This window comes from Euleptes europaea, chromosome 16, assembly GCF_029931775.1.
Source record: "Euleptes europaea isolate rEulEur1 chromosome 16, rEulEur1.hap1, whole genome shotgun sequence".
Taxonomy (NCBI): domain Eukaryota; kingdom Metazoa; phylum Chordata; class Lepidosauria; order Squamata; family Sphaerodactylidae; genus Euleptes; species Euleptes europaea.
The window spans coordinates 26,450,474-26,477,770 of NC_079327.1; the positions used below are offsets into that span (position 1 = coordinate 26,450,474).

The window sequence follows — 27,297 nt, forward strand, 5'->3', positions numbered from 1 at the left end:
ATCCCCTCATTGCCAACCTTGAAGTTGCAACCTTAAATGCTCCTGCAGTCATTCCTTTTGTTTTGTGCCTCTAGGGAGCCGCAAAACCCCCCGGGCACAAACGGCCTCCAGTTCTCCGGCTCGCGCGCTCCCACCCCGGGCCAGCGCCTTTCCAAACAAACCCCTCTCCCTGTTTCATGGAAGGTTTTGCCTTGGATTTGCCACTCTTGAGGTGCACTTTCCCCCCATCCATATTCTCAAAACTCAACCATAAGCCGCCATGCAGAGTTTTGAGAATTCAGATGGGGAAAATGTGCATCTAGAGAGTGACAAAACCAATGCAAAACCTTCCATGAATAAATGGCCAGAGCCCGTAAGACGACCCCCACCCGCCCAGCAGAAAGACCTAGGAATTGCACAGCCATGTTTCCCTCTCCCCACCCCCAATTCTGAACCATTTATTTATTTTTATCGTGTCACTCAACGCGCAAAGGCCGCTAGGATTGGCTTCCCGCTGGAGGCGGGGACTGCGCGCTTTGCGCGTGGCTCTTGCAGCTGGTTGCATCCGGAAGCGGCGCCGATGTCGGGTGCCCTCCGCTTGCCCCGGTGCTTGGCCGGGGGTGGTGCGAGCCCCGCCTGGCTGCGAGGTAAGGAGGCGAGCTCTCCGTCCATTGGGCCAGCAGGGCCCCGGGAGAGCCCCTCGCCCCCTTCCGAGGGATGATTGGGGGCAGGGGCACCTGTGTGGTCGTAGCGCTGGCCTCGGTGGCAATTATGGTCTGGCTCCACTATGCAAAAGGTACACCCCGCCGCCCACCTTCCGTGGGCTCCACCGTTCACCTGGGCTCAGGTCTTGCAAATTGCTCGGTCTTGCAAATTGCTCAGATCTTGCAAATTGAAGGCTGTGGCTTCCCTTATTCAGTCCGTCCATCTCTTGTTGGGTCTTCCTCTTCAGCCATTCTTGGTCTTCGGCCACTTATGCACGGGAGGTTTTGCCGCTCTCTGGATGCACGTTTCCCCCCATCAAAACTCTGCATGGGGGGGGGCTGATTTTTGAGTTTTCGAGGATTCAGATGGGGAAAATGTGCATCCAGAGAGCGGCAAAAGCCGAGGCAAAACCACCCGTGCATAAATGGCCTTCGAGAGCGGGCTGTACCTTTACAGCCGCAAACCATGCAGGGAGCTTTCTTTAAATTAGAAAACAGAACAGTATTTGTGTTTTTTTTAAAAAATGGAGCCCTGTACCTTTTTGCCTGTTTGCATAGTGGGCAAGTAGCCTAAAATGGGTTGCATAAATAGCACACAGAGAGGTGAAGCTGGGTTTTTTTTTTGTAAAAAGCTTGCAGATGGCGGTGTGTGTGTATGTGCAATTCCTTGCTGGGAATTGCAAATTTTCATGGATGCCATGTAATAATGTTGCTCTGTCTATGTAGCATTATAATTCTCAGTGGGTAGCCGTGTTAGTCTGTCTGCCGTAGTAGAAAAGAGCAAGAGTCCCGTAGCACCTTAAAGACTAACAAATATATTTTCTGGTAGGGTATCTGGTAGCTGTATCTGAAGAAGTGAGCTGTGGCTCACGAAAGCTCATACCCTAGCAGAAAATATTTTTGTTAGTCTTTAAGGTGCTACTGGACTCTTGCCCTTTTCTAAGTAGCATTATGTCACTGATCACTTGGGCCTAAATATATGCATATATTCAAATTAAAGGGTTTAAAAAGCACTGCATCATCTCTCTGTATTGCAGTATGGTAGGTTTTGTTGACCTCAGGGAGAACGTCAACAGCTAACAAGGTCAGAATTGTAGGTACACACCCACAGATTACAGCTCTGGAATCCCAGAGTAAACCCAACAAGCACTTGATTATAAAGGCTGGCCAAATGTGCCCCTCTCTACAGGATCGTTGGCTCTTGAATGCGCGATTTGGCTCCTCTGAACATTATTGCATGCGAGGTTAGATCTATGGCTGCCTATTCACAGATAATGGGTTTTCCTTATTTCTTATGCCATGTATAGCTTCTATTATGCTGTTGGTGCTAAACAAGTGTTAAATAGCAGTGGCAGCGCTTGTTGAGATGTAATATGGATCTTTAAAAAACTGGACTGCTGGGGGAGAGGGTGATTTTACCTGGCGCCGCTATAAAAAGCAACCAGACGTGCATGTCAAACAGGTGGTTTGCAAAGGGTATGACTACCTTCTTCCTTTGTGCCAGTTGATTCCTGCGTTTGCGTCGTGGGAATAGCTAGTTCAACAGAGATGGGTTTGAACTCCAGCTGGCGTTTTCAGTTATGGGGTGGAAAGCACACGTGGAGTAGATTTGGTTGTTTCCATCTTGGTGCATACGGTGGGGCGCCTTCAGTGCTTTTTGTTAAACTGGGTGAAGAAAGATGGACTGACAGAAAGCCTCCCTCTGTGCATCTGATGAAGTGAGGCTGAATGGCTCAGCGGCAGAGCATCTGCTTGGCCTGCAGAAGGTCCCAGGTTCAATCCCCGGCATCTCCAGTTAAAGGGACTAGGCAAGGAGGTTATGTGAAAGACCTCTGCCTGAGACCCTGGAGAGCCGCTGCTGGTCTGAGTAGACAATACTGACTTTGTCGAAGGCTTTCACGGTCAGAGTTCATTGGTTCTTGTTGGTTATCTGGGCTGTGTGACCGTGGTCTTGGTATTTTCTTTCCTGACGTTTCGCCAGCAGCTGTGGCAGGCATCTTCAGAGGAGTAACACTGAAGGACAGTGTCTCTCAGTGTCAAGCATGTAGGAAGAGTAATCTATAGTCAGAAAGGGGTTGGGTTTGAGCTGAATCATTGTCCTGCATTACCTTTGATACTTTTTGCAGAACAATGATTCAGCTCAAACCCAACCCCTTTCTGACTATATATTACTCTTCCTACACACTTGACACTGAGAGACACTGTCCTTCAGTGTTACTCCTCTAAAGATGCCTGCCACAGCTGCTGGCGAAACGTCAGGAAAGAAAATACCAAGACCACGGTCACACAGCCCGGATAACCTACAAGAACTAACACTGAATTTGATGGACCGAGGGTCTGATTCAGTAGAAGGCAGCGTCATGTGTTCATGTGAATTAGGAAAGCTTCCCCAGGAATAAATTCTGCTAGTCTTTAAGGGGTGGTTCGTTGCACTTCTGTTTTATTTTGCTGCTACAGAGGAATACAGCTCCCCCTTTGGAAGCATTACGCATGGGAGGTTTTGCCTGGGATCTTCCGCTCTCTCTAGGCACCTCCCCCCCCCCCCCCCGTCTGAATTCTCACAACTCTGCACGGGGGCTTATTTTAGAGTTTTGAGAATTCGGATATGGAGGGGAATGTGCATTTAGAGAGCGGCAGACCCAAGGCAAAACCTCCCACGCCTATCTGGCGTGAAGATCAGATTCGCCCCCCTCGCCTTCCCCTTCCTCGACCTCCCTCCTTCCCAAAGCGTAGGCCCGTTCCCAACCCAGTTCTTTTTCCGGAGCCTCGCCTCCTCTCCCTGTCGGGCCTTTATCATCATCATCATCATGAAGATAATTCACAGTGGGTCGCCGTGTTAGTCTGTCTGCAGTAGTAGAAAAGGGCAAGAGTCCAGTAGCACCTTAAAGACTCACAAAAATATTTTCTGGCAGGGTAGGAGCTTTCGTGAGCCACAGCTCACTTCTTCAGATACAGCTTAGAATGTGAATCCATCTGTCTTTAAGTAGAGGAGAGTGAATTCAGACAAGCATTAGTATGTAAATGTTAACAGTATGTAAATAGCAGGCGTGATGGGATGAGGTGTGGTCTGCAGAAGAGTCTGTGATGTCCAGGCGAGAGATGGGTGTGGAGAAATCAGCATTGGTCATGAGCCATGAATGCAAGGTCTTTATTCTGCCCAGGTAAATGCAGTGACTTTAGTTTACAGTGGGTCGTCGTGTTAGTCTGTCTGCAGCAGCAGAAAAGGGCAAGAGTCCAGTAGCACCTTAAAGACTCACAAAAATATTTTCTGGCAGGGTACGAGCTTTCTGAAGAAGTGAGCTGTGGCTCACGAAAGCTCATACCCTACCAGAAAATATTTGTGTTAGAGCAGGGCAAGAGTCCGGTAGCACCTTAAAGACTCACAAAAAATATTTTCTGGCAGGGTACGAGCTTTCGTGAGCTCACTTCTTCAGAAAGCTCATGCCCTTTCCTAACAAAAAAATATTTCCTGGCAGGGTGTGAGCTTTCTGAAGAAGTGAGCTGCGGCTCACGAAAGCTCCTACCCTGCCAGAAAACATTTGTGTGAGTCTTTAAGGTGCTCCTGGACTCTTGCCCTTTTCTAACAAAAAATATTTTCTGGTAGGGCAAGAGTCCGGTAGCACCTTAAAGACTCCCAAAAATATTTTCTGGCAGGGCAGGAGCTTTCGTGAGCCACAGCTCGCTTCTTCAGAAAGCTCCTACCCTGCCAGAAAACATTTTTGGGAGTCTTTAAGGTGCTACCGGACTCTTGCCCTTTTCTATCGTCCTCACCATGACTTGGCCATTGTCGTGCAGCGTTGCACGCGCCGCATCCCCCCTCCGTCCCTCCGTCCCTCCCTCCCGCGCGCGCACACGCGCACCCCCAACACACAGCAGGCGCCGCTTTGTGCGTGGACCGGGCCGGGGCGCGCGCACGAAGGGGAGGAGGAGGAGGAGGCGGCGGCAAGGGAAGGCGCAGCAGAGCGCAGTGTCGTCCCGCCGGGGAGGAGAACAGGGGAGGAGGGAGGCCGGCTCGGCCTGGGTAGCCGCCGCCGCTTCTCCTCCTCCGTGGGCCGGACCCTGGGAGGAGAGGAGCCGCGGACGGCCGCCTCCTCCTCCTCCTCCAGGCCGCCACCGAGCTGCAGCTGCGCGCAGGGCGGGGAGGGCCGGCCGGGCTCCTGCGCCCAATAGCCGTCGGGGCCTCGTGGCTGCCGGCTGTTGTGTGTGCGTGTTGTGCGTTGGGGGGGGGGGTGTAGCTTTGCTTTTTTGCGCGTGCAGCTTTGCTTTTTTTGCGCGTGCAGCTTTGCTTTTTGCACCCCCGTGGGAGCGCGCCAGGGGGGGGGGGATGCGCGGCCGCGCTTTCTCCAAGGACCCCGGGGGCTGAGCGGCTCGGCGGGGCCTTCATCTCCCGCATGCATTGACCCCCCGTCCGTCCCTGCGTCCCTGCCTGCCTGGGGCGGCCATTGCGGCCCCTGGGCGTGGTGGTGGTGGTGGTGGGGGGGGGGATGCTGGCGGCGGCCACGCGGGGCTTCCTGTGGTCGGACGGGGAGACGCGGGCGCTGCTGGCCATCTGGGGCGAGGCGGGCGTGCAGAGCGCGCTGGACGGGCACTTCCGCAACAGCCACGTGTACCGCGAGGTGTCCCGCCGCCTGGCCGCGCGGGGCTTCGAGCGCACCCCGGAGCAGTGCCGCATCCGCGTCAAGGGGCTCAAGCGCCAGTACTACCAGGCCCGCGAGGGGCTGCGCGGAGACCGCGACCGCGCCCGCAAGGCTTGCAAGTACTACGACGACATGGACCGCATCCTGGGCTGCAGGGCGGCGGCGGGGGGGGCCCCCCTCGGCGGGCGCCCCCGCCCTCCCGCCCCCCCCGGGCCGCGGGCCGCCAGCCCTCCTTCGGCGGACCCCGAGGAGCCCGGCCTGGAAGGAGAGGACGACGACGACGAGGAGGAGGGGGACGGCGGCGAGGAGCCGGGGTCCCCCCCGCGCGGCGGCTTCCACCACGACCCCGGGGAATGCTCCTCCTACGCCGGGCACGCCGTCAAAGTGGAGTGCCCGCCCTTCGCCATCCCGCTGCCCGCCGCAGATGGTGAGTTGGAACGTCGGGAGGGGGGTCACCTCGTCCCCCCCACCCCAAAAAACCCATGCACAACCCAAAAAACCCACGCACACAAAAAACCCATGCACAACACAAAAAACCCACGCACACAAAAAACCCATGCACACCCCGAAAAAACCACGCACACAAAAAACCCATGCACACCCCAAAAAACCCTCGCACACAAAAAACCCATGCACAACACAAAAAACCCACGCACACAAAAAACCCATGCACACCCCGAAAAAACCACGCACACAAAAAACCCATGCACAACCCAAAAAACCCACGCACACAAAAAACCCATGCACAACACAAAAAACCCACGCACACAAAAAACCCATGCACACCCCGAAAAAACCACGCACACAAAAAACCCATGCACACCCCAAAAAACCCTCGCACACAAAAAAACCATGCACAACCCAAAAAACCCACGCACACCCCAAAAAAAACCCATGCACACCCCAAAAAACCCACGCACACCCCAAAAAAACCCCACACAAAAAACCCATGCACATCCCAAAAAACCCTCGCACACAAAAAACCCATGCACACCACAAAAAAACCCCATGCACACCCCAAAAAACCCACGCACACCCCAAAAAACCCACACACACAAAAAACCCATGCACACCCCAAAAAACCCACACACAAAAAAAACCCACGCACACCCCAAAAAACCCACACACACTTATTTTTGAGAACTTGGATGGGGGGGGGGGGAAATGTGCATCTATAGAGCAGCACCTTTGCATCTGTGTACAATCACATAGCCCTGACCTGGATGGCCCAGGCTGGCCTGATCTCGTCAGAAGCGAAGCAGGGTCGGCCCTGGTTAGTATTTGGATGGGAGACCACCAAGGAAGACCAGGGTTGCCGTGCAGAGGAAGGCACTGGGAAACCACCTCTGTTAGTCTCTTGCCATGAAAACCCCCCAAAAGGGGTCGCCATAAGTCGGCTGCGACTTGGCGGCACTTTACACACACACACACAAAAGCGCATATCACGCTCTGGCTTCGAAAAAGACACTCATTGGTAGGGTTGCCAACCTCCAGGTACTGTAGAGAACACACAGCAGGAGGCTCTATTATTGAAAACAATATCATCAAAAAATGATCGCTTATTTTTTAATATATAATCACAACTAGTATGTTGGCATTCCATCCGTGCCAATAAACTGTAAATCCTAACTGGAAAGAACATCTAACCTAAGCAAAAAAGTTAAGCAGGAGAGTGATCCTAAACAAAGTATCAGATGCTATACAGTAGAAGATGCACAAAAAAGATGCACAAAGTTCCAAGCGTTAAAGAAGTTCAAAACGCAGTGCTCTGCGCTGTGTAGTGTGACACGCCACTACTTGCACCTTGAGTAGTTTCTCACACACTTATTGACCAGGAAAATCCAGAGTGGCTCGTGGAATAACAATGTAAGAAGGCAAGGACGTGGGGTCGATCCTGCACACGTTTCAAATCTGTTCTTTCTTCAGCTTGCGGGCTGTTTATTTCCCAAAGGGGATTGCCACGTGATTTTCAAAGGTTACATTCCAATCTATACATCACAACATCTCTGCTACAGATAACATCGGTGGCTTCTCCCGGCGGAAACCTCCAGGTACTAGCTGGAGATCTCCTGCTATTACAACTGATCCAGCCGATAGAGATCAGTTCCCCTGGAGAAAAATGGCCGCTTTGGCAATTGGACTTTATGGCATTGAAGTCCCTCCCCAAACCACACCTTCCTCAAGCTCCGCCCCAAAAACCTCCCGCAGGTGGCAAAAAGGGACCTGGCAACCCTACTCATTGGCCATTTATGAATGGGAGGTTTTGCCTTGGATTTGCGGCTCTCTAGATGCACCTTTTCCCCATCTGAATTCTCAGAACTCTGCATGGGGGCTTATTTTTGAGTTTTGAGAACTTGGATGGGGGGAAATGTGCATCTATAGAGCAGCAAATCCAAGGCAAAACCTCCCATGTATAAATGGCCTTACACAAATACTAAAAAAATCTTTTTGTCTTAAGATGCTCTTGAAAGTGGGAGAGGGGTGTTGGCTGTATTGCAAAAGCCTTATTCTTTCCCTCCTCCTGTATAGACGGAGGCTGGATATCTCTTCCCATGTTTTTAATTGCATGCGATACAGAAAGACATTCTCATCCTGAGATATTTCGATGTCTCTTGGCATTAAGCGGAGTTCCCCTTAACATTGCCAAATGTGTTCTGGCTGTGCTCTTCATTCTGACATCCGTTCTCTCCACTTCAGTTTATAGAAATATAATCAGGGAGCTTTTTTGTTTTTAGTATGCCAATTAGATATTAATTGTAAGTGCATATAAACTCTGGTTTTTTCTGTGGTTGTCACAACTCACTTCATACCAATCCAGAGTTCTGCTGTCATTAATCTCTCACTTATTCTATTCCTGCAGTTGGGAGAAATCTTTACACGCATGTGAACATCTCATATCTACATAGATAAACACTGGTTTACACATTTATGAGATGTAGAAATGCTTGCTTATGGGGCTGTCGTGTGAATGAACCATGCGTTAGAGCTGCATGTGTACTGCAAACTGAAAAACTCTTTGATCTTCTGAGGTGGTAGGATTCTTGCTCTAGCAAGTCCGTGTCCCACAGCACACTTGACAAATTAGCAAACCTCCTTAATTAATTAGGATATTTATACCCACTTTTCTCCCCAGCGGGGACCCAGAGCAGCTCACAATATTGTTTTCTCATTTACTTTCTCCTCACAACAACCCTGTGAGGTAAGCTAGACTGGATCTGTGTAACTGGCCCAAGGTCATCCAGCATGTTTCATGGAAGAGTGGGGAGTCAAACCTGGGTTTCCTAGGCCTTAGTCCAACAATCTGGTCATTACTGATTACACTAAACTGTCCTGCCAGTTTTTCTCTTAAGGAGAGTAGGTATCCCATCTTACTAAGCCAGGTTTAAGAGGAAATTCTTATCTCAGCTGCATGCATTGCAGTGTTTCTTTGCATTTTTAAACATATAGCCTGACATATAGGAAAAGAATAGAAATCCCTTCAGGGAAAAACAAAACCCTTCACCCTTTGAAGTTTATAAATCTGGAGGCCTTTTCCACATATACTCTTTATTTGCTCGTTTACAAACAGATGGTAGAGGAAGCTTCTTAAACATGTAAATATAGACATCTGCACGCCCAAGTGTGTGCATCTTGTTTTGGGGGAAAGATTCTAGGAGAGCAAAATGAGACTTTCCCCTTTGCACATTGTTCCCTGATTTTTAGCTAATTTTAAATTTTAATCAGACTAGTACACATGTGTATGTATTCTGTATACATGCATTCTGGAGAAAGGTGACATTCTTCGGTCACTTGACTTACACTTTAAAAAGCTTATTTTTACACATAAATAACTTCAAAGAGGGCATGTTTACAGTTGGATCCCTTTGTTTTGCAGATCTGGAAGCAGAGGATTAGTGTGTTGAACTAAGTAATTGCTTGCAATACACAAATAAAACAGAGCTGTTAAAACATTTTAACAGATCAAGTAACTGTATGATCTTTTCTTTCTCAAAGCATGCTACTAGAAAATATCCTTTATATGATTATTAGAAATTTTTAGATCATTGGATTCACTTTTTCCAATTTTTAGTACAACTGCCCACTGTAATTATAAATATGTGGTGTAGTGGTTAACATGTCACCCTAGGATCTGGGAAACCCAGGTTCAAATCCCCACGCTGCCAAGGTAGCTTGCTAGGTGACCATGGACCAGTCTCACACCCTCAGCCTTACCTACCTCACAGGGTTGTTGTGAGAATGATGCTTGGGGTTTCCCTTGGGGAGAAAAGCAGGGTGTAAAATAAAGAAGTAAATATATCGGTTGTGAAAATATCACTAAATTGCAGGGTTCAAACTAACAAGCATATATGTATGATTAAATATGTATAAGTAGCGGGGGCCCGTGGCGCAGAGTGGTAAGCTGCAGTACTGCCATCCAAGCTCTGCTCACAACCTGAGTTCGATCCCAACGGAAGTTGGTTTCAGGTAGCCGGCTCCAGGTTGACTCAGCCTTCCATCCTTCCGAGGTCAGTCAAATGAGTACCCAGCTTGCTGGGGGTAAAGGGAAGATGACTGGGAAGGCACTGGCAAACCACCCCGTAAACAAAGTCTGCCTAGGAAACGTTGGGATGTGACGTCACCCCATGGGTCAGGAATGACCCGGTTCTTGCACAGGGGACTTTTACCTTTACCTAGTGGTTAGTTAACTAAAATGTGACTAGAGGGACACTGTTAACTGTTTGAAAAGGGAGGGTGGTATAAAAATAACATAAGTAAATAAACTTTTAAAATGTATTTTTAAAGCCATTCAACGATAGAAAAAAATAACGTTTACTTTTCTTTTAGGTTTTAAGCAAATTAATGCTCACACCAATGCATCGCCCTTACTATCTCAGGCTAAAAGATCAAAAAAACGCCACACCAACTTAACCTTGGACAAAATGATGGAAAGGTTTCTGCAACAAAGTGTGGAGACCGAAGAGAAGTTCTACAAATACGAAGAGCAGCGCCTTAAAATTGAAGACAAGCGGCGAGAAGCCGAGCACGCTAGGGAGCTCCAGATGTTGCAGATGTTGGGACAGATGTTGGCAGGAATTTCTTCTACGGTATCTCAAAGGTCACAGTGTATATCGAGCAATCCTTCTCAGAGATCAAATCACCGGTCGTATGGAGATAATTTTAACTATAATAGTATGACAGCAGCACTGTCTCCACCCATAGGTACTGCATTCTATTGCATAAATGATAGCCGGACCTGGTAGTTAGTATTTGTGTTTATGTTGGTGGTGAATTCTTTTTTCTTTTTCTTTTTAAATGAAATGGTTAGTTAGTGGTGTGTTCTGAGGCGTCTTAAAATGCGCCCAAACATCTTGTTCCAGTAGGTTAAACTCGAATGATAAAAGCCTGTGTAGGCATGGCATTTGATGGTCATGCTGTTCTGTAGACTTGCTTTTGGATAGATCATGACAGTGATGTAGTTTGCATAGCTCTGTGGCAGTATATATCAGTATTTACTTCATAGTGATTGTGAAGGCTTAAAAGTGGTAACCTGGGAAATAAAGTGCATATGGCTTGATATTAGTGTTTTACAGAAGTGTTGGAATTAATAATTGACATCGTGAAGTTTCATGCTTGAACAGCATTAGAAGTATAACATAAGAGTAATTTGTATTCAGTGTTTGTTTGTGATGAGGTGGTTAGTTCAGGAGCAGATTTATATATGCACACACACACTCTTGACCCCTCCCGCTTTTCTGGGGATTGTGTGTGTGTGTTGTGCTGTCAAGTCCCTTCCGACTCATGGTGACCCTATGAATCAAAGTCCTGCAAAATGTCCTATCTTTGACAGCCTTGCTCAGATCTTGCAAATTGAGGGCTGTGGCTTCCTTTATTGAGTCCATCCATCTCTTGTTGGGTCTTTCTCTTTTCCTGCTGCCCTCAACTTTTCTCAGTACGACTGTCTTTTCCACTTCTCATAATGTGACCAAATTACGATAGCCTCAGTTTAGTCATTTTAGCTTCTAGGGTCAGTTCAGGCTTAATTTGATCTATAACCCACTGATTTGTTATTGTTTTTTGGGTAGTCCTTTTTGTAAAATCTGTCAAGGTTGAACATACTTTGCTTTAGACTCACTGTGATTTCTACATTCTGCAAATTTGATCCTCACAAATCTTACCTGGGCAAGTTTGTTGCTCTCCTGCATTAGGTGGGGAAAAATTCAGTCTTATGCCCCTGAGGAATTCTTCAGTCCTGTCCCTCTCAATTTTTTAGGCCTTCGTTAATCTGCCTCATTATGAACTCTTCCTTTTCTGAAGGCTTTTAATTTCAGCCTGAAAAGTTCCTGCTCTATAAAACAGCATTCCAATACTTTCACCCCAGCCCTGCTGAAAGATGACCCCGAGGCTGCCTTCAGGTAGCAGAAGGTATCCTACCCTAAAAGTATATTATTAATAGTCAACTTCAGTCATGCAAATGACTTTTAATCCTCAAGGAACTTTTTCTACGAGAAGAATGTTTACAACGGGATACTCTGAATTTGTGCTGGGGGCCAGTGAGTTCCCTTGTGACCTGTATGTGAACCTTAAAAAGTGGTGTTTTCTCCTGTCCAGTTGTGCTGTGCAAGATTAGCATGGTAGACAAGGTTTTGTTGATGATGGTTTCTTTGGTCCTCTTGACAATCTGAGAGTCTGTGTAACATTACTTGAAAACTGGTTGTAAGGGATCTTCCGGTGCAAACCCCTTCTATTCTCATGGGGACTGTAGTAGTATTTGTCAAGGTTCTGTCCGGTACAGAAGAGCCATGTCTATTACATCAGGTGCTGTGGAACACAGGTAGGATCATGCTGCTGCAGTCGTCTTGCTTGTGGGCTTCCTAGAAGCGTCTGGTTGGCCACTGCGTGAACAGACTGCTGGACTTGATGGGCCTTGGTCTGATCCAGCATGGCTTTTCTTATGTTGTTAAGGTTTGGGGCAACCAAGGCAAACAGTTTTTGTCTGTGGGCTGCATCCTCTGGACTCATGAGCAGAAGGTTCCTTGTGGAGACTGCATTCCCCTTGCCCCAGCACCACTTTGTTATCCCCAATGAGGCATGCTGATGCTGGGGGGGGGGGGTCAGTGCGGTTTCATGGACAAAATGGCGCTGGGATAAATTTGCAGTAAATTTTGGGGGAAATCTTCTCTGCTTCCCTCTTGTGCCAGGAGACTCCTCAACATCAGCTTTGGGGGTGGAGGAATCACAAGGGACTGCTGGGGAAAGGAAAAGAGAAGGCAGGAAAGTTTCTCTATGTTTGTAGGACCCAGCCGTGTATGTTTGAGGGATACCGACTAGTGTTTAAACAGGTTTCATGCACCAGATTGTTTTCTGGCGTTCGTTAATCTGAGATAGATGTTGGCCTTTGGTTCTGTGCCCGCTAATGCTGGAAAACCTTGTTTCAAAAGAGGGAAAGAAAAATTCCATGTTCTTTTCAATTGTTTAATGTCCTTTTGTGCCTATGACAGAGTGATTAAAGGTGTTAATGGGTCAATAATCTGTATTAAGCCATCGTGTCCATGTGTCCTTAATTCTGTGTTTGTGCCCTTAATTAAATTCTGGGTTCACTGGAGTTTGCTTTTAAGCCTTCAGTAGCTTAGCATTGGTCTGATTTCATAATCACTTTATACTGAGAATAGTTAACACTTAGTAGTAATTTGTTCAGATATCTGAGACTATGCCAGAGTTAAACCTGTTTTAGGGAAAAGTGTAAGGAAAACAATAATTATTTGGAAAATATATGTATGGCTCAACACAGTAGTTTATCTACTAAAGGAGAAAGGAGCAGCATTCATATCCCTGCTTCTTTTTTTTTGCCTGTGCTCCTCAATTAAACTACAGCCTCCAGATCTGTCCCATCCCATTTGTTTAGGAATCTGCGTTGTTTTCATGGTGTGGAATAATATAGATATTATAATATAGAATATAGTGTCCAATATAAAACGGAGACCCTAATCAAAGTCCTATCCATTTTAGTTGATATTCTCATTTGAAAATAAATTTTTAATTCCCCGTGGCGCAGAGTGGTAAGCTGCAGTACTGCAGTCCAAGATCTGCTCACGACCTGAGTTCGATCCCAACGGAAGTCGGTTTCAGGTAGCCAGCTCAAGGTTGACTCAACCTTCCATCCTTCCGAGGTCGGTCAAATGAGTACCCAGCTTGCTGGGGGTAAAGGGACGATGACTGGGGAAGGCACTGGCAAACCACCCCATAAAACAAAGTCTGCCTAGTAAGCGTCGGGATGTGATGTCACCCCATGGGTCAGGAATGACCCGGTGCTTGCACAGGGGACCTTTACCTTTACAATTGTGCAGAAGAATCTGGACTCTTGACTTTAAGAGAGCCTGAAGGAGTCGGAGTCCAGGAGAGATTTCAGCACCAGCCATGACTTCCTGTCCCTTGTTCACCCTGTCTACCCTGAGAACTAGCCTTTCTTTTTTTGCCTTTTTAACAAAAAATAAAGTGCAACTGGATTAAGTCATGCTCTGAGGTTTTTGTAAGTGTATTCGGGCTCTGTTCTAAATCGGCTGTGTTTATATAATCTCGTGACAGAGAAATAGCTTTATTCTGGGAAGGCTTCTAATTCGAATGATAAGCTAGAATTATTGACCTGTAAGGATCTATCTCAGTATATATTAGTCTGTTACTGGTCTGGTTGTATTGAGAATGAAGCAGAGGAGATGTTGATAATGCAGCTATTAGGCTGCCTTGTTCAATACAGACTTTTAAGCGATAGTTTTCCTCTTGGAAATTAGTGCTACTTGTAAAATGTATTTAATTGTGACAACTAAGCACTATTTGAATTTTAAACAGTAAGTAGCCTATACTTCAAGAGAAATACTAAAGACGGGCAACAGTTTGGTAGCTGTTGTGTGCTATGAATTTTCAGTTGGAACTACGTTACCAAAAGTTCTCCAAAGGAGACTTTTTTTAAAGATGCAAAATTATGGAATAGAACACTAAGTTATTAAACTATTGACATGCGTTAATCTAAAGTAATGTGTCCCAAAGGAGCCCCGTGGCGCAGAGTGTTAAGCTGCAGTACTGCAGTTCAAAGCTCTGCCCACGACCTGAGTTCGATCCCAACGGAAGTTGGTTTCAGGTAGCCGGCTCAAGGTTGACTCAGCCTTCCATCCTTCTGAGGTTGGTAAAACGAGGACCCAGCTTGCTGGGGGTAAAGTGTAGACGACTGGGGAAGGCACTGGCAAAACCACCCCGTAAACAAAGTCTGCCTACTAAACGTCGGGATGTGATGTCCCCCGGTGCTTGCACAGGGGACCTTTACCTTTTAATGTGTCCCAGCAACATTAATATTTTTTTCTAATTTGCAGTTTGAGATTTAAGTGATTAAGACCCCCCAGTCTATGCTTCTTGTCAGTGCAAGTTTCTCCTGCGCAGTACTTTGTTCCCAGTTGGAGTGGGTTGCATCCTGGTGTAAAAGTTGCCTTGCCGCAAATGAAGAGAGGGATAATTACAGTTTGGAGTTCGTCACAAGATGGTGTTTAGACTAGGGATAAAGCACCACGGTCTTCCCTCACTCATTTCCCTCTTTGCACGTTGTCCATTTTAGAGTGCCAGATGAGACTTTGCGGGGAGGGGGAGAGAATCAGTGTGGCCGTTCCCGGAGGGATAAAAATCAATGATTTTTTAAAAAATCAAATCTGACTTGAAAAATTTAAATCAAGATTTGAAAAATTTGAATCGGGTTTTTAAAAAATAAAAAAAATTTTTGAGGAAAAATCTGTCTCAAGATCATTTTCTATTTAAGATACATTATAGTCCAAAGGTTATTCATCATGAAATAAGAATTAGTTTTTAATTATGTAGCATGAGGCTGTATATTCATGCAGGGTTTAAATTCTTGGTAAATGAATTCCATTAATCTATTCACAATGTTATGCTCTTCCAAAGGTTTCTGTAAGATTATTTTGGGCCGTTTTTTTTTTTATCTAGAAGATACTATCACAGATGCTTGGTTTTGCAGTTCTCAAGACAATGAATTTGTGTCTGCAGAAACAGCATGCCTCTTCACAGCAAAAATATTATAAAATAAACGTATAGAGTTGAGGAAATGACCTTACTTAATCCCATTGTTCCTTTGCAAATCTATATACACAGTGCTAAATTTAAAGTTCTTGTGCTATGTTTCAAGAAGTTCAATGAATAGGAGATTGTTTGGAGTGGAATAGATCTGCACAAGGAGCCAAGTATGAGGAAGGAGGGGCAAGCACTAAAAATGAAAGTAAAACCTTTACTTTCAGAATACTCAAGTCTTTATGTAGAAAACCATGGTTTAAATCTAGTCTTACTGATCATGATTTAAATCAAACCCACCCTGGGCTGTTCCAGTACCAGTAATGTTGGGATGGATTGGAATCAGTACAAAAATCCAAATTGGTACTACTACTTACATTTCGCTGTTTGGCTGTACTACTTGGAACTGAAGAGTTGTGTCAGCACTTAAAGGATAGTCATACAGATTCCTTAATCCTATGCTGATATTTGTCAGCTGTCACATCTGGCAGGGACAACCAACAGGAATAACAGGAATGATATAATCTACGTGTCATGTTCCCCTACTAAGTGTGAGGGGTATTACTGAGGAAATTGTACTTCTTTGTGCTTTTTCCTAGTATATTTTGCTTCCAGAAGTGTATGGCCACTGTAGGAGAATTGAAAGTTAATACCTGGATGTGCAGGCCCATCACACGGTGTTTGCAAAGCTATACAAATGCTTTCACCTCTGTTTGCTTGGTTGATGTTTTCTATTGATTTTGACCTAACCAGACCAGCAAAGATTATTAATAGCGAGCAAGATTGCAGTGCTTAAAAGTACGAATGTGTCGGTCATGCAGGATTTTGAAGGTATGGCTAAGAATCATTAATACTTAAATTTCTTGACAGTATGTCAGACTATAATATAAATGAATGCAGCCTTCATTTTGTGAAGTGTTATTGTGAAATGTTCATATTTATAATGTGATCATATTTTCTTGTTTCCTTTTCAGTTTTAGAGAGATCATTTTCAGTGCACAAATCTCATTCTATAAAGGATATGGAGAATATATTTCAGTTGGTGAGAAATGTTATTCCTCCTTTAACTGCCAAAAAACATAAAGGCCAAGATGGACGAATAGGGATTGTTGGAGGATGCCAAGAGTAAGTTGAAGGGAAATTTATATCACCCTTGCAAATAAGTCTTCAAAGCTTACGTAGTTATTGATGGCACCCTAACAGTTTAGAAGGGGAAAAGATGTCTGCCATTTTTACAGAGTTTCTTTCCTTGCTTGGAAGCCTCTACAGGTGACCAGTTGAGTGGCCATTGACAAGCCAGATGTACATATTTCTGTTTAAAGGCCTGAGGCACATACATTGCTAACATCATGTGATTTTATTCAAAATCTAGGTGGGCATAACAGTTTGTACCCATCTGTATTAATTTGAGGTTCAGCTTCCCAGCTGATTAAGAATAAGTTCAAAGCTTTTTAAATGTTGAGGCCAGATTTGTTGAATGTAATAATGTGATTCCTAGAACAAGATTAAGTTGCCCTGTCCTTAGAATTCTAGTAGGATATTCTCCTACTTGAGTATCTGATAATAAAAGTTGCCCAGATCCTTGCTGCCCAACTAATTTCCCAATCCTAATAGATACCTGCATAGTACAAGGTATTGGAATTGAAATCTGGAGGTATACGCCTCTTATTCTCCTTCCTGTTCAATGTTTTAGTTGTTGTTTTTATGTTTTTGTATGTATTTTACTTCTGGTTTTATTATGTGTTGGGGTTCTTCTTTGGGTTGATCTTATTTTAAAATGTGATTTTTATTATGTATGTTTTAATTTGTTAGCTGTCTTGGTGGCCCTTGTGAAGGCAGAAAGGTGGGGTATCAATTTTGTAAAATGAATAAATATCCTTTGCCCCTTATATTGGGATGGCTAATACTGCATAATACTGAGAGAGAGCTTGTTTTATTATGTATTTCAGTATTCTTGCTTCATTAATCTAAAACCTTGGCCAGACTGAAAGAGCTTCTTTTGATTTAACAGCCTGATACTTGGTGCCTCAGAGAGGTCACATTCAAGTTCTGTGTCAATGGATTAAATGCAGCCACACAATCATGTTTGTCGTATGATGCCTGCGGTTAATGATAGCTCTTTCATACAACCAAGCAATTTCTTATTTCTTCACATGGATAAATTCTTACCTTGTGAACATAATATCTATCAAAGGAAGCAAGCTCAAGAAATAAGAGTATATCACTTGGCAACTATCATAGTAACTGATAATATTATCTGAGTCTTTTCTGCTGGGTTTGACACAGTTATGACAGGATCATTATTAACAGCAAAACTTTAAAAGTAGATGTGTAATTAACAGGAGGAAAAGATAGATTGTCTTTTAATTGGTCATCATCCTGGTTTATCTGCTAAATTGATACCAAAGTAGATATTGCTTCTTAAGCTAAGCCTTTTTATTTGCAGGTACACAGGGGCACCATATTTTGCTGCAATTTCAGCTCTCAAAGTGGTATGTGAATTCCTAACTTTGCACGGGCTGTCTGTTAAAAGAGTTGGACCGCTATACAGCACTGAGATAAGCTTCTTAAACCCATTGAAAATGGTGTTACTCATTGGATCATGAGCATTAGGCATACACCAGTCTAATATTAAGTATGTTTACGATACATTGAAATAAAACAGACTTGAATATTATGATAGCTGATAGTATCTTCTTTAGATGGCCGATTGCCATTTGGGCACTAAATTTTAAATTGCTGTTATGCTCTGAACAGTATTCAGCCTTTGAAAATGGTGATTTTTTTGCCATGGTTTTAACTCTCAAAAGCTCATATTGAAACAATTGCTGATAGTCTTTATTGTGCGATTGGAGTTTTGTTTTGTTTTCCTTGCAGTTGTCATGGGTTGCACGTTAAATGGACTTTTCTAGAGTGCAGAAATTTCCACTAGCTAAACGTTAAAACTTAAACAAAAATTGTAAAATAGAAAATACTACTTTGCTAATGCAATTATTTCAATCGATGTATAAATTTAAAATCTTATTCTGCTCAGAACTGTTGAGAACACGGTGATGCTTCAGACATAGTTATGTCTTGGAGGTTGCCAGGCACAATGACAGAATTTACTCCAGCAGTAACTACTTTTTGTGTTCTTGGCATTGAAAACTCAGTGAGCATGGTACCCTAGTTCACGCTGGGTCTATTAGCATCATTCAAGATATAATCATAGAGTTGGAAGGGCTCACCAGGGTCATCTAGTCCAACCCCCTGCACAATGCAGGGAATTAACAACTACCTCCCCCCACATCCCCAGTGACCCCAACCCTCCCCCGCCATGTAGGATCCCACAATCAAAGCACTCCCGACAGATGGCCATCTAGCCTCTGCTTAAAGACCTCCAAAGACGGGGACTTCACCACCCTCCGAGGCAGCACATTCCACCGTCGAACAGCCCTCACCCTCAGAAAGTTCTTCCTAATGTTTAGGTGGAATCGCTTTTCTATTAGTTTAAATCCATTACTCCGTGTCCTAGTCTCTGGAGCAACAGAGAACAAGCTAGTTCTCTCATCAACATGACATCCCTTCAAATATTCAAACATGGCTATCGTGTCTCCCCTTGACCTTCTCTTCTCCAAACTAAACAAACCCAACTCCCTAAGTCTCTCCTCATAGGGCATGGATTCCAGACCTTTGATCATTCTGGTCGCCCTCCTCTGGACGTGCTCCAACTTGTCAACATCCTTCTTAAATTGTGGAGCCCAAAACTGGACACAGTATTCCAAGTGAGGTCTGACCAATGCAGAATACAGTGGTAGTATTACTTCCCTTGATCTAGACACAATACTATTGATGCAATCCAGAATTGCATTGGCCTTCTTAGCCGCCATATCAAACGTGGGATGAAGTTACTGTTGGAGTTAACTTCTGCTGGTTTGAGAAGGTAGGTGAAAATACAGTCTTAAGATCATATTTCTATTCTAACCCTATGAACATTTGTTCTAGTGAAGTCATTAGACTCCGAAGAAAGTATATTTAGGGTACCATTGTGGAAAGCAGACCTAAGACATTGTTTTATTCTCAGTCGGCAGCACAAGGCTTGAAAGCCAGAAACTGCTTTTCTTACTTGGCTGTTCAGTTTTAAATTAATAACTATTTCTTGATAGTTTGGTGCTAGTACTAATAGGTGACTCTGTGTTAATTCTCTCAGGGTGCAGACCTGTCCCACGTGTTTTGTACCAAAGATGCCGCAACTGTAATAAAGTCTTACAGCCCAGAACTAATTGTTCATCCAGTTCTGTAAGTAGCTTTTTTTTCTTTGCTTTCTCCTTCAACATTTTCATTCTTCAGGCTTGAGCCATTGAACATTTGTGCTCGGCTCATAAGATCAGGAGGAGCCCCATGGCGCAGAGTAGTAAGCTGCAGTACTGCATTCTAAGCTCTCCTCATGACCTGAGTTCGATCCCGACGGAAGTCGGTTTCAGGTAGCCGACTCAAGGTTGACTCAGCCTTCCATCCTTCCAAGGTCGGTGAAATGAGTACCCAGCTTGCTGGGGGTAAAGGGAAGATGACTGGGGAAGGCAGTGGCAAACCATCCCGTAAACATAGTCTGCCTAGTAAATGTTGTGATGTGGTCACCCCATGGGTCAGTAATGACCCAGTGCTTGCACAGTTGACTACCTTTAACATAAGATCAAAGCTGAGGCCTCAGAACCAGTTCAAGGAATCTAGACCTCACCTCTTCTGTAGCACTCTGGCGCTCATGTTCTCTTAGCTCAAGGCGGTTACACAGGATCAAAAGACAGTCTGTCTAGACTAGTGGTTCCCAAAGTGGGTAGTACCACCCCCTGGGGGGGATTACCTAGGGGGGCACTAAGAGGCAAGTGGGCAGCAGGGAGGCACTAGAGGTGGGCCCCTTCAACTTTGCTGTTTACTAACTTACAATAGATCAAGCTATGGCACCATGTTGGCAAATTTGGTGGAAACTATCAGAATTTCCCCCCAGACTTTGAAGAGCTGGTACCACTGGATCAAGTTCATCAGTTTTGTCAAATAAAATTCAACTAAAAAGTTTTAATTTGATTTTGAATAGATGTGCAATTGTTATTGTTTTAAAATTTTATTGTTTTTATCTTTAGTGAGTCATGCAAACCCCTATTTTGAATAATGCTTTTTATAGGATAGGGGTGCTGGGGTTGAGTTTATGGAACCAAGGGGGTGGTGGCCCGAAATGTTTGGGAACCACTGCTCTAGACCCTGGTAAATGGGCACAGTGAACCTGGCGTTTGTAGTATTCGTTGGGATGATTCCGCCGTGCTTACCATAATTTCATTCTGCTGTAGTTGTAACAGCTGAAGATTCTGTGCTGCTGCAGCTCCTGCCAACCGTAGAATTATCAAGATCTTGTCCCCCTGTCCTTCACTTTATCCTCGCAACAACCTTGTGAGGGAGATTAGGCTGAAAGTGGGACTGGCCCACGGTCACCCAGCAACCTTCCATGGCAGAATGGGTATTCAGATCTAGGTCTTGCAGCTCTTAGTCCACACTCTTAACCACTACACCATATTTACAGCAGATCTTCTTAATTGTTTTTAGATAAGTGGCGGCAGCTGCCTTACAAAATTAGTGGTGCTCAAAGCCTCATCTCAACTTGTTATCTACCAAGCAGTGTGTCCAGATTAGTTAAATAGCCCCTTGCTGTGACTTTAAAAAGGAACACAAAGAATGTTATGCTGAACACACACACACAGGCGAGATGCAAAAAGGACCCTTCCACTAGCAACCAGTTGAATTATGCCATGCGGAATGTGCCTACGTGCCATGTGTAATTGTGACCTACATGTTTGCAAACTTTTTAGGCAGAGGTTGGTCATTGTAACTCCTATTTTGAATATGAGAGTGAGCATGGTCATCCATGTTTTCTGGGACAGAAGTAGACAACAAGTGTGCTTCTTCATGTGTCTTTTGGTGCCAATATAAGAGAAAATGGTATTATCATTTGTTCTAGCTTTTTTGCAGGACAGGTGTGTTGGGGTGGATGGCATTCACCACGGCTCCTTGGGGGAAAGAATAAAGCTTCTTGCAAATGAAAGAATCTGAACTTTGAAAATCTGCCAGTTTGTGCTTCTTTTTATATCCTCAGTGACAGCCCTGATGCCGTTCACGAGGTAGAAAAGTGGTTACCACGACTACACTCAGTTGTCATAGGGCCTGGATTAGGGAGGGATGACATACTGCTTGAGAATGCCAAGGTAATGATGTTGAATATACTGTCCCTGCTGTTTTTGTTAAGCTAAATTTCTGTTCCTTGTTCATCACTGGTAACTATTATTTAGGGTTTTTTAAAAATGGAAATCAAGGGAAGTAATAGACTGGCATAACTATCAGGTGTGGCTGTTAAAATTGGCCTCTGTGTGAACCTTCCATTGATGACTTGTGAATGCTAACTTCCTGAAAGGGGGTAATCTAAGGCTTCTCTTGTTCTAAGTTTCCCCAGATTCAGAGAAAATACTTTTTTGAACTCAAGGCAAAACAAAGAAGGCTTTAATGATACCTCTCCCTTTAAAAGAAGAAGAGTTGGTTTTTATATGCCGACTTTCTCTACCACTTAAGGAAGAATCAAACTGGCTTACAATCACCTTCCCTTCCTCTCCCCACAACCAGCACCCTGTGAGGTGGGTGAGGCTGAGAGAGTGTGACTGGCCCAAAGTCACCCAGCTGGCTTAATGTGGACGAGTGGGGAAACAAATCCAGTTCACCAGATTAGCCTCCGCAGCTCATGTGGAGGAGTGGGGAATCAAACCTGGTTCTCCAGATCAGACTCCACTGCTCTAAACCACTACACCACGCTGGCTCTTTACTCATCATGCCGACCAAAAAGAAAAAGAGAGATCACATCACCGGATTGGTGTGTAGCATGCTTTAAGAACCTCTTTTCCAGTATGACATAAAATAAAATTTTGCAGTTTGACTGAAATTTTTAGTCTGCTATATCACTATTAGGGTGATAGTAATTCACAGTGGGTAGCCGTGTTAGTCTGTCTGCAGTAGTAGAAAAGGGCAAGAGTCCAGTAGCACCTTAAAGACTAACAAAAATATTTTCTGGTAGGGTATGAGCTTTCGTGAGCCACAACTCACTTCTTCAGGCATCTGAAGAAGTGAGCTGTGGCTCACGAAAGCTCATACCCTACCAGAAAATATTTTTGTTAGTCTTTAGGGTGATAGTAGTATATTTTAAGAGTATGCAGTCGAAAATGACTAATAAAGAACTGTCCTGAACAGCCCCCATTTACATCTAATGAAAGGTTTCAAATCTAAATTCTATTTAAATAATGGGAGATGGGCGATAACACAGCATAAGATGTCGAGTGAACAATGCAGTGGGTCGGACAACAGAATTAATAGACAATGCGAACCCACAACCCTAAGCAGTAGACAGGTAGACAGCAACGTAGTAAAAGCAAGTTGATGCCTAGAATAATCATTACAGTGGGTTCATCTCAGTGGACTTCAGTCCTGTTAAAAATGTGTGTATGTAGCTGCCTCACTCTTGGCAAGCTTATGCCGAAAAAAATCCACCCTTAAGAAAGTAAAAACACATGACGTTTTGAACTGTTACATTTTTAGAAGCAATATTTTCATATTCCTTATTTTGAAACTATAAAATCTATTCATAATTTTTTAAAGGTGAAATTGGTTGTACTTTCACAGGTGAACTAACAATTCTTAAAATTATTGTTATTTTAAACAGGGTATTATAGAAAAGTCCAAGGTCAAAGGAATCCCCATTGTAATTGATGCTGTAAGTATTCAGTTTTCATTACCTTGTTTGCATGATGGTGTTCTTGGCACTAAATGCTTCTCTCTCATTCTATCTCTTGTACAGGATGGTTTATGGCTTATTGCCCAGCAGCCTTCTCTTATTCAGGGTTACCCTAGAGCTATTCTTACTCCAAATGCTATGGAATTTAGCAGACTATATGAAGCTGTGGTGAGTTCATATTTTTAGTTATACAGAGATTTAAAAAGAAGGTAACTACACTTAATATTGTCCATATTCAAGTAAAACATTCTAGACCATGCATCTCCTGCAACAATAGTTCCATGTATAGTTAGAAACAATTTCATGATACATTTGAGAGAATGATGGTAAAAGATTTCCTTTTACATCATCTTTAATTCCACGTGTTTTTTCTGTCTTAGCTTAGAGACCCTGTAGATAGTAATGATCATCATGGGTGTGTGCTAAGACTCAGCCAAGCTTTGGGGAATTTGACAGTTGTTCAGAAAGGAGAACGAGATCTTATTTCAGATGGAGAAAAAGGTAAGACACTGCAGTTTAAAGAAGAGACTCAGCAAATATATTTATTACAGGGGTTTTGTTCCAAAATGGATGGTTGCTATGAAGATACACATGATATACTGGAGATTATGAGTAGCATTATTATGAAGAAGGGAACGGATATTTCATTAACACTGGGTCAGAATTTGTTATTTGATCATAATGATTTTAAATGTCTATTAAAATAACCATAGCCCTGACCTGGATGGTCCAGGCTAGCCTGATCTCGTCAGTTCTCAGAAGCAAAGCAGGGTCAGCCCTGGTTAGTATTTGGATGGGAGACCTCCAAGGATTACCAGGGTTGCTGTGCAGAGGAAGGCACTGGCAAAACCACCTCTGTTAGTTTCTTGCCATGAAAACCCCAGAAGGGGTCGCCATACGTCGGCTGCGACTTGACGGCACTTTACGTACATACATAAAATAACCATTACTACTCAACATGTTAAAATATTTCATGATGATTAACAACAGGAAAAAGGTACTGCAGCTGTTTTTAAAGTCAAGTGTGATTTAAAACCTTTAAAGTTGTAATTTTGAAACTTCAAGAATATTTGTCTATCGTATTTCAGATTTGCAGAAATTATGGGGCAATTACATAAGAAATTTCTAAAGGTTTGTAGTTAATATGCAATAGCAAAATACAGGGTTCCTTCAGCATTGTGTTTGATGTAAACTATTGTCTACAAAGCCTTTTGTCAGGTTTGACCAGTTAGTCTTTAAATTACTATAGCAACTTCTCTTCTGAAAAATAGTGTTTCTCAACTAACTATAGAAGTTCATCTTTGTGGCTTCCTTACATTCCTGCATGGCAATGCGCAGGAGCTGGCTGGCGGTGGAGACCTGACTAGTAAGCTTCTTGAAGCTTCAGCGCGCTCCTCCTCCCCTCCATCTCAAGCCGGGCAGTTTCCCACCCAGTCACGTTATGGAGGTGGGGAGAGGGCTTCTCCCTCAGGTCTCTTTTCACAGCCGTGGACTTACTTCACAGAGCGCTTATATTCTCCTCGGGGAGATTTTTCTTCTTCGGCATAACATTGTTTTTATGAAGTGTACCAAGTGTGGGACGAAGATGTCGCAAAATGATTATCAACACAATGTTCTGTTTGTGGAAGACTTTCAGGTTTAAAGCTGTGTTGTAGTTAGAATTGCTCATTTCAGTTGATGTTCCAAGAGAAAACTCGTGAAAGGGCTCATGCAACTGAGTCTGTCAATCCAGTCCCAGAACACTTCTGCTACTCCCAGAGGTTGTCATTCCACTCTGGGGGCTGTCATTTCAGTCCCAGAGCACAGATTTTGTTGCCTGGGACTGTCAATCCAGTGCCAGAGTAGTCTGTCTGGGCCAAGTGACCTTAATGGAAAATCCATTCTGCATTTTCTTTGCAACTGTTTTTGTGCTTTAATGTATTTCAGTGGAGCCCATGCAGGCTACTTCCTTGTTTCCTGAGTAAGAAAACACTCGCTGCCTCCCTGCCCTCCGTGGCTGGGCTGGCTGGAGGAGGGGGAAACCCGGAAATTGCCTTATGCACACAAATGGCTACAAGTTGATCTCGGAGCAGACTTTAAATCCATGGGAAAACCCGAGAAAAGCGTGGGGTGGGTGCGAGGTCAACTGTGAGGGACCGAAAACTCATGCATAACTCCAAGGTACAACAGAGTCTGTCCGGGGGTGAACATGAGTCAAAGTACCCATGCATAAAAGACCTCAGTAAGCTTGGAGGGAGGTGTAACTCTGCCTCGGATTGCATTATTTGTTGTCTGGACAGACAACCCATTCTTTGAGGCATGTAGAAGTTTTCCATACCCCTCCAAAAGAGACTTGTTATTTTAAGCTGTTTTCACCCAGACCAGAGAAAGATCTGCTAAAAGTATTTTCTGAAACACAAAACAGGAATTTATTGTCCCAGGTTAACGCATACCTAGATTTACTGGTTGAGAAGTAAACTTCACCAAGGAAATAACTGGAATCTTGTTGTTTTAGATCTCCTGTGGCTGACATGTTTTTCTGAGTGAAGTGCTATTTTGTGTCTGCAGATCTTGAGCTGCTCTCCCGCAAACTATTTTTTTAAAAAGCTCAAGTATATTTAATCCCTTTGTCTCACAGTGCTTGTATGTAGCCATGAAGGAAGCAGCAGAAGGTGTGGTGGACAAGGGGATCTCCTCTCAGGGTCTCTTGGAGTCCTAGCACACTGGGCCTTCCTTGCTGGACCAGAAAAAACAAATGGGTAAGGAGGTCCTCTCTTCTCTCTTAGACATCATAGTGCCATTAAAGAAATAGGCTGCAGAAAATAACACTTTACTGGGGTGGGGGAGAGAGAGAAAGAAAATAATAATGGGACAGCCCAAAAAATGCAGTGTAACATTCCGGTCAGTCATCCACAGAGAGCCAGCAAGGTGTGATGGTTTGGAGCGGAGGACTCTGATCTGGAGAACCGGGTTTGATTCCTAACTCCTCCACATGAGCGGAGGAGGCTAATCTGGTGTACTGGATTTGTTTCCCCACTCCTACCCGCGAAACCAGCTGGGTGACCTTGGGCAAGTTACAGCTCTCTCAGCCCCACCCACCTCACAGGGTGTCTGTAGGGGGTAGAGAAAGGGAAGGTGATTGTAAGCTGGTTTGATTCTTCCTTAAGTGGTAGAGAAAGTCGGCATATAAAAACCAACTCTTCTTCACAGAAGTCAGAAATTAAGTAAGTACTGCTTAAGTGAGAGATTATTGCATGCTAAATGGCTGGATCATTTAGGGATTTTAAAAACTCCTAGAAAATGGAATGGGTGTGTGTGTGTGCGTGCACATTACTTGTTTTAATTGAGATTCTTGTGTTTGTTTTTAGTCAAAATCCTTTTCTAGTGGCTGCATTTGGAGCATGTTCGCTTACAAGGCAGTGCAACAACCAAGCCTTCCAGAAATTTGGACGGTCTATGACAGCCTCTGACATGGTTTTAGAAATTGGAGCAGCCTTTAATAAACTCTTTGAAACCTAAGACCAAAGCAACAGAGGAGGAAGGAACACACAATGTTGGCAGCGTCTGTGCAGAATGAGCCCTTTTCAAGTGCTGTTAACAATCTTGGTAGGCTAGGTAGTTTTTTATTTTTTAAAATAGAAAAATTGTAGATATTTTTTAAGGAGTTTGGAATACAGGTTGGAGGGTTTTTTTTGGCTGAATAAGCTGTAGTTGCAGAAATTATAATATAATAAAACTAAACTGAAAGTGTTTCCTGTTATATTTCACAATTATTGAGCAATAATTTAAATGTCTGCTAGCAGCAAAAAAAATGCAGTTGATACATAAAAAAAGGGTATGATCCAGCCAACGGTAAGAAAAATAAGCATATGACAGTGCAATCCTAAACAAAGTTACAGCCTTCTAAATTCAGTCCTTCAAGGGACTTAGCAAGTTGCACCTCTGTTTAGGATTGCATTATCAATCGCTCACTGAAATAAACGGGATTTAAAAGTCCTTAACTGTGGCTGGAATGTACCATCGTGTTTGTCCACCAGCTCAGCTTAGTTTGCGCCAATACCATCTCTATTTTGATGTTGGAACTTCTGCCAGGTTTTAATTCTGCAAAAAGTCTGCTTGCTTTAGAACTTTGCTGTCTCTGGGCAGGGAATTC

The 27,297-nt window shown here is 44.1% G+C and overlaps 1 protein-coding gene across 2 annotated transcripts; it reads left to right on the forward strand.

Moving 5' to 3' along the window:
* Positions 1 to 572: 572 nt before the first annotated feature.
* On the forward strand, positions 573 to 26,701 carry NAXD (NAD(P)HX dehydratase). Of its 2 annotated transcripts, none has more exons than XM_056861782.1 (10): positions 573 to 626; positions 16,339 to 16,489; positions 17,811 to 17,856; positions 19,554 to 19,642; positions 21,486 to 21,594; positions 23,094 to 23,144; positions 23,229 to 23,333; positions 23,546 to 23,666; positions 25,783 to 25,903; positions 26,513 to 26,701. In XM_056861782.1, exons 2-10 carry the CDS (start codon positions 16,386 to 16,388, stop codon positions 26,661 to 26,663), a joined length of 897 nt encoding a protein of 298 aa, XP_056717760.1. In that variant the 5' UTR covers positions 573 to 626; positions 16,339 to 16,385; the 3' UTR covers positions 26,664 to 26,701. The 2 variants fall into 2 exon arrangements, with proteins under 2 accessions (XP_056717760.1, XP_056717759.1); XM_056861781.1 differs by lacking the exon at positions 573 to 626 and adding an exon at positions 702 to 775.
* The last annotated feature ends 596 nt before the right edge of the window (positions 26,702 to 27,297 follow it).

Bases quoted from the DNA above. Each gene is read 5' to 3' on its own strand.
- NAXD (XM_056861781.1), top strand. From the start codon at position 751: ATGGTCTGGCTCCACTATGCAAAAG. The intron at 17,857-19,553 runs GTATGTGAATTC...TAATTCTCTCAG, and splicing joins CAATTTCAGCTCTCAAAGTG to GGTGCAGACCTGTCCCACGT. The intron at 21,595-23,093 runs GTAATGATGTTG...TATTTTAAACAG, and splicing joins TACTGCTTGAGAATGCCAAG to GGTATTATAGAAAAGTCCAA.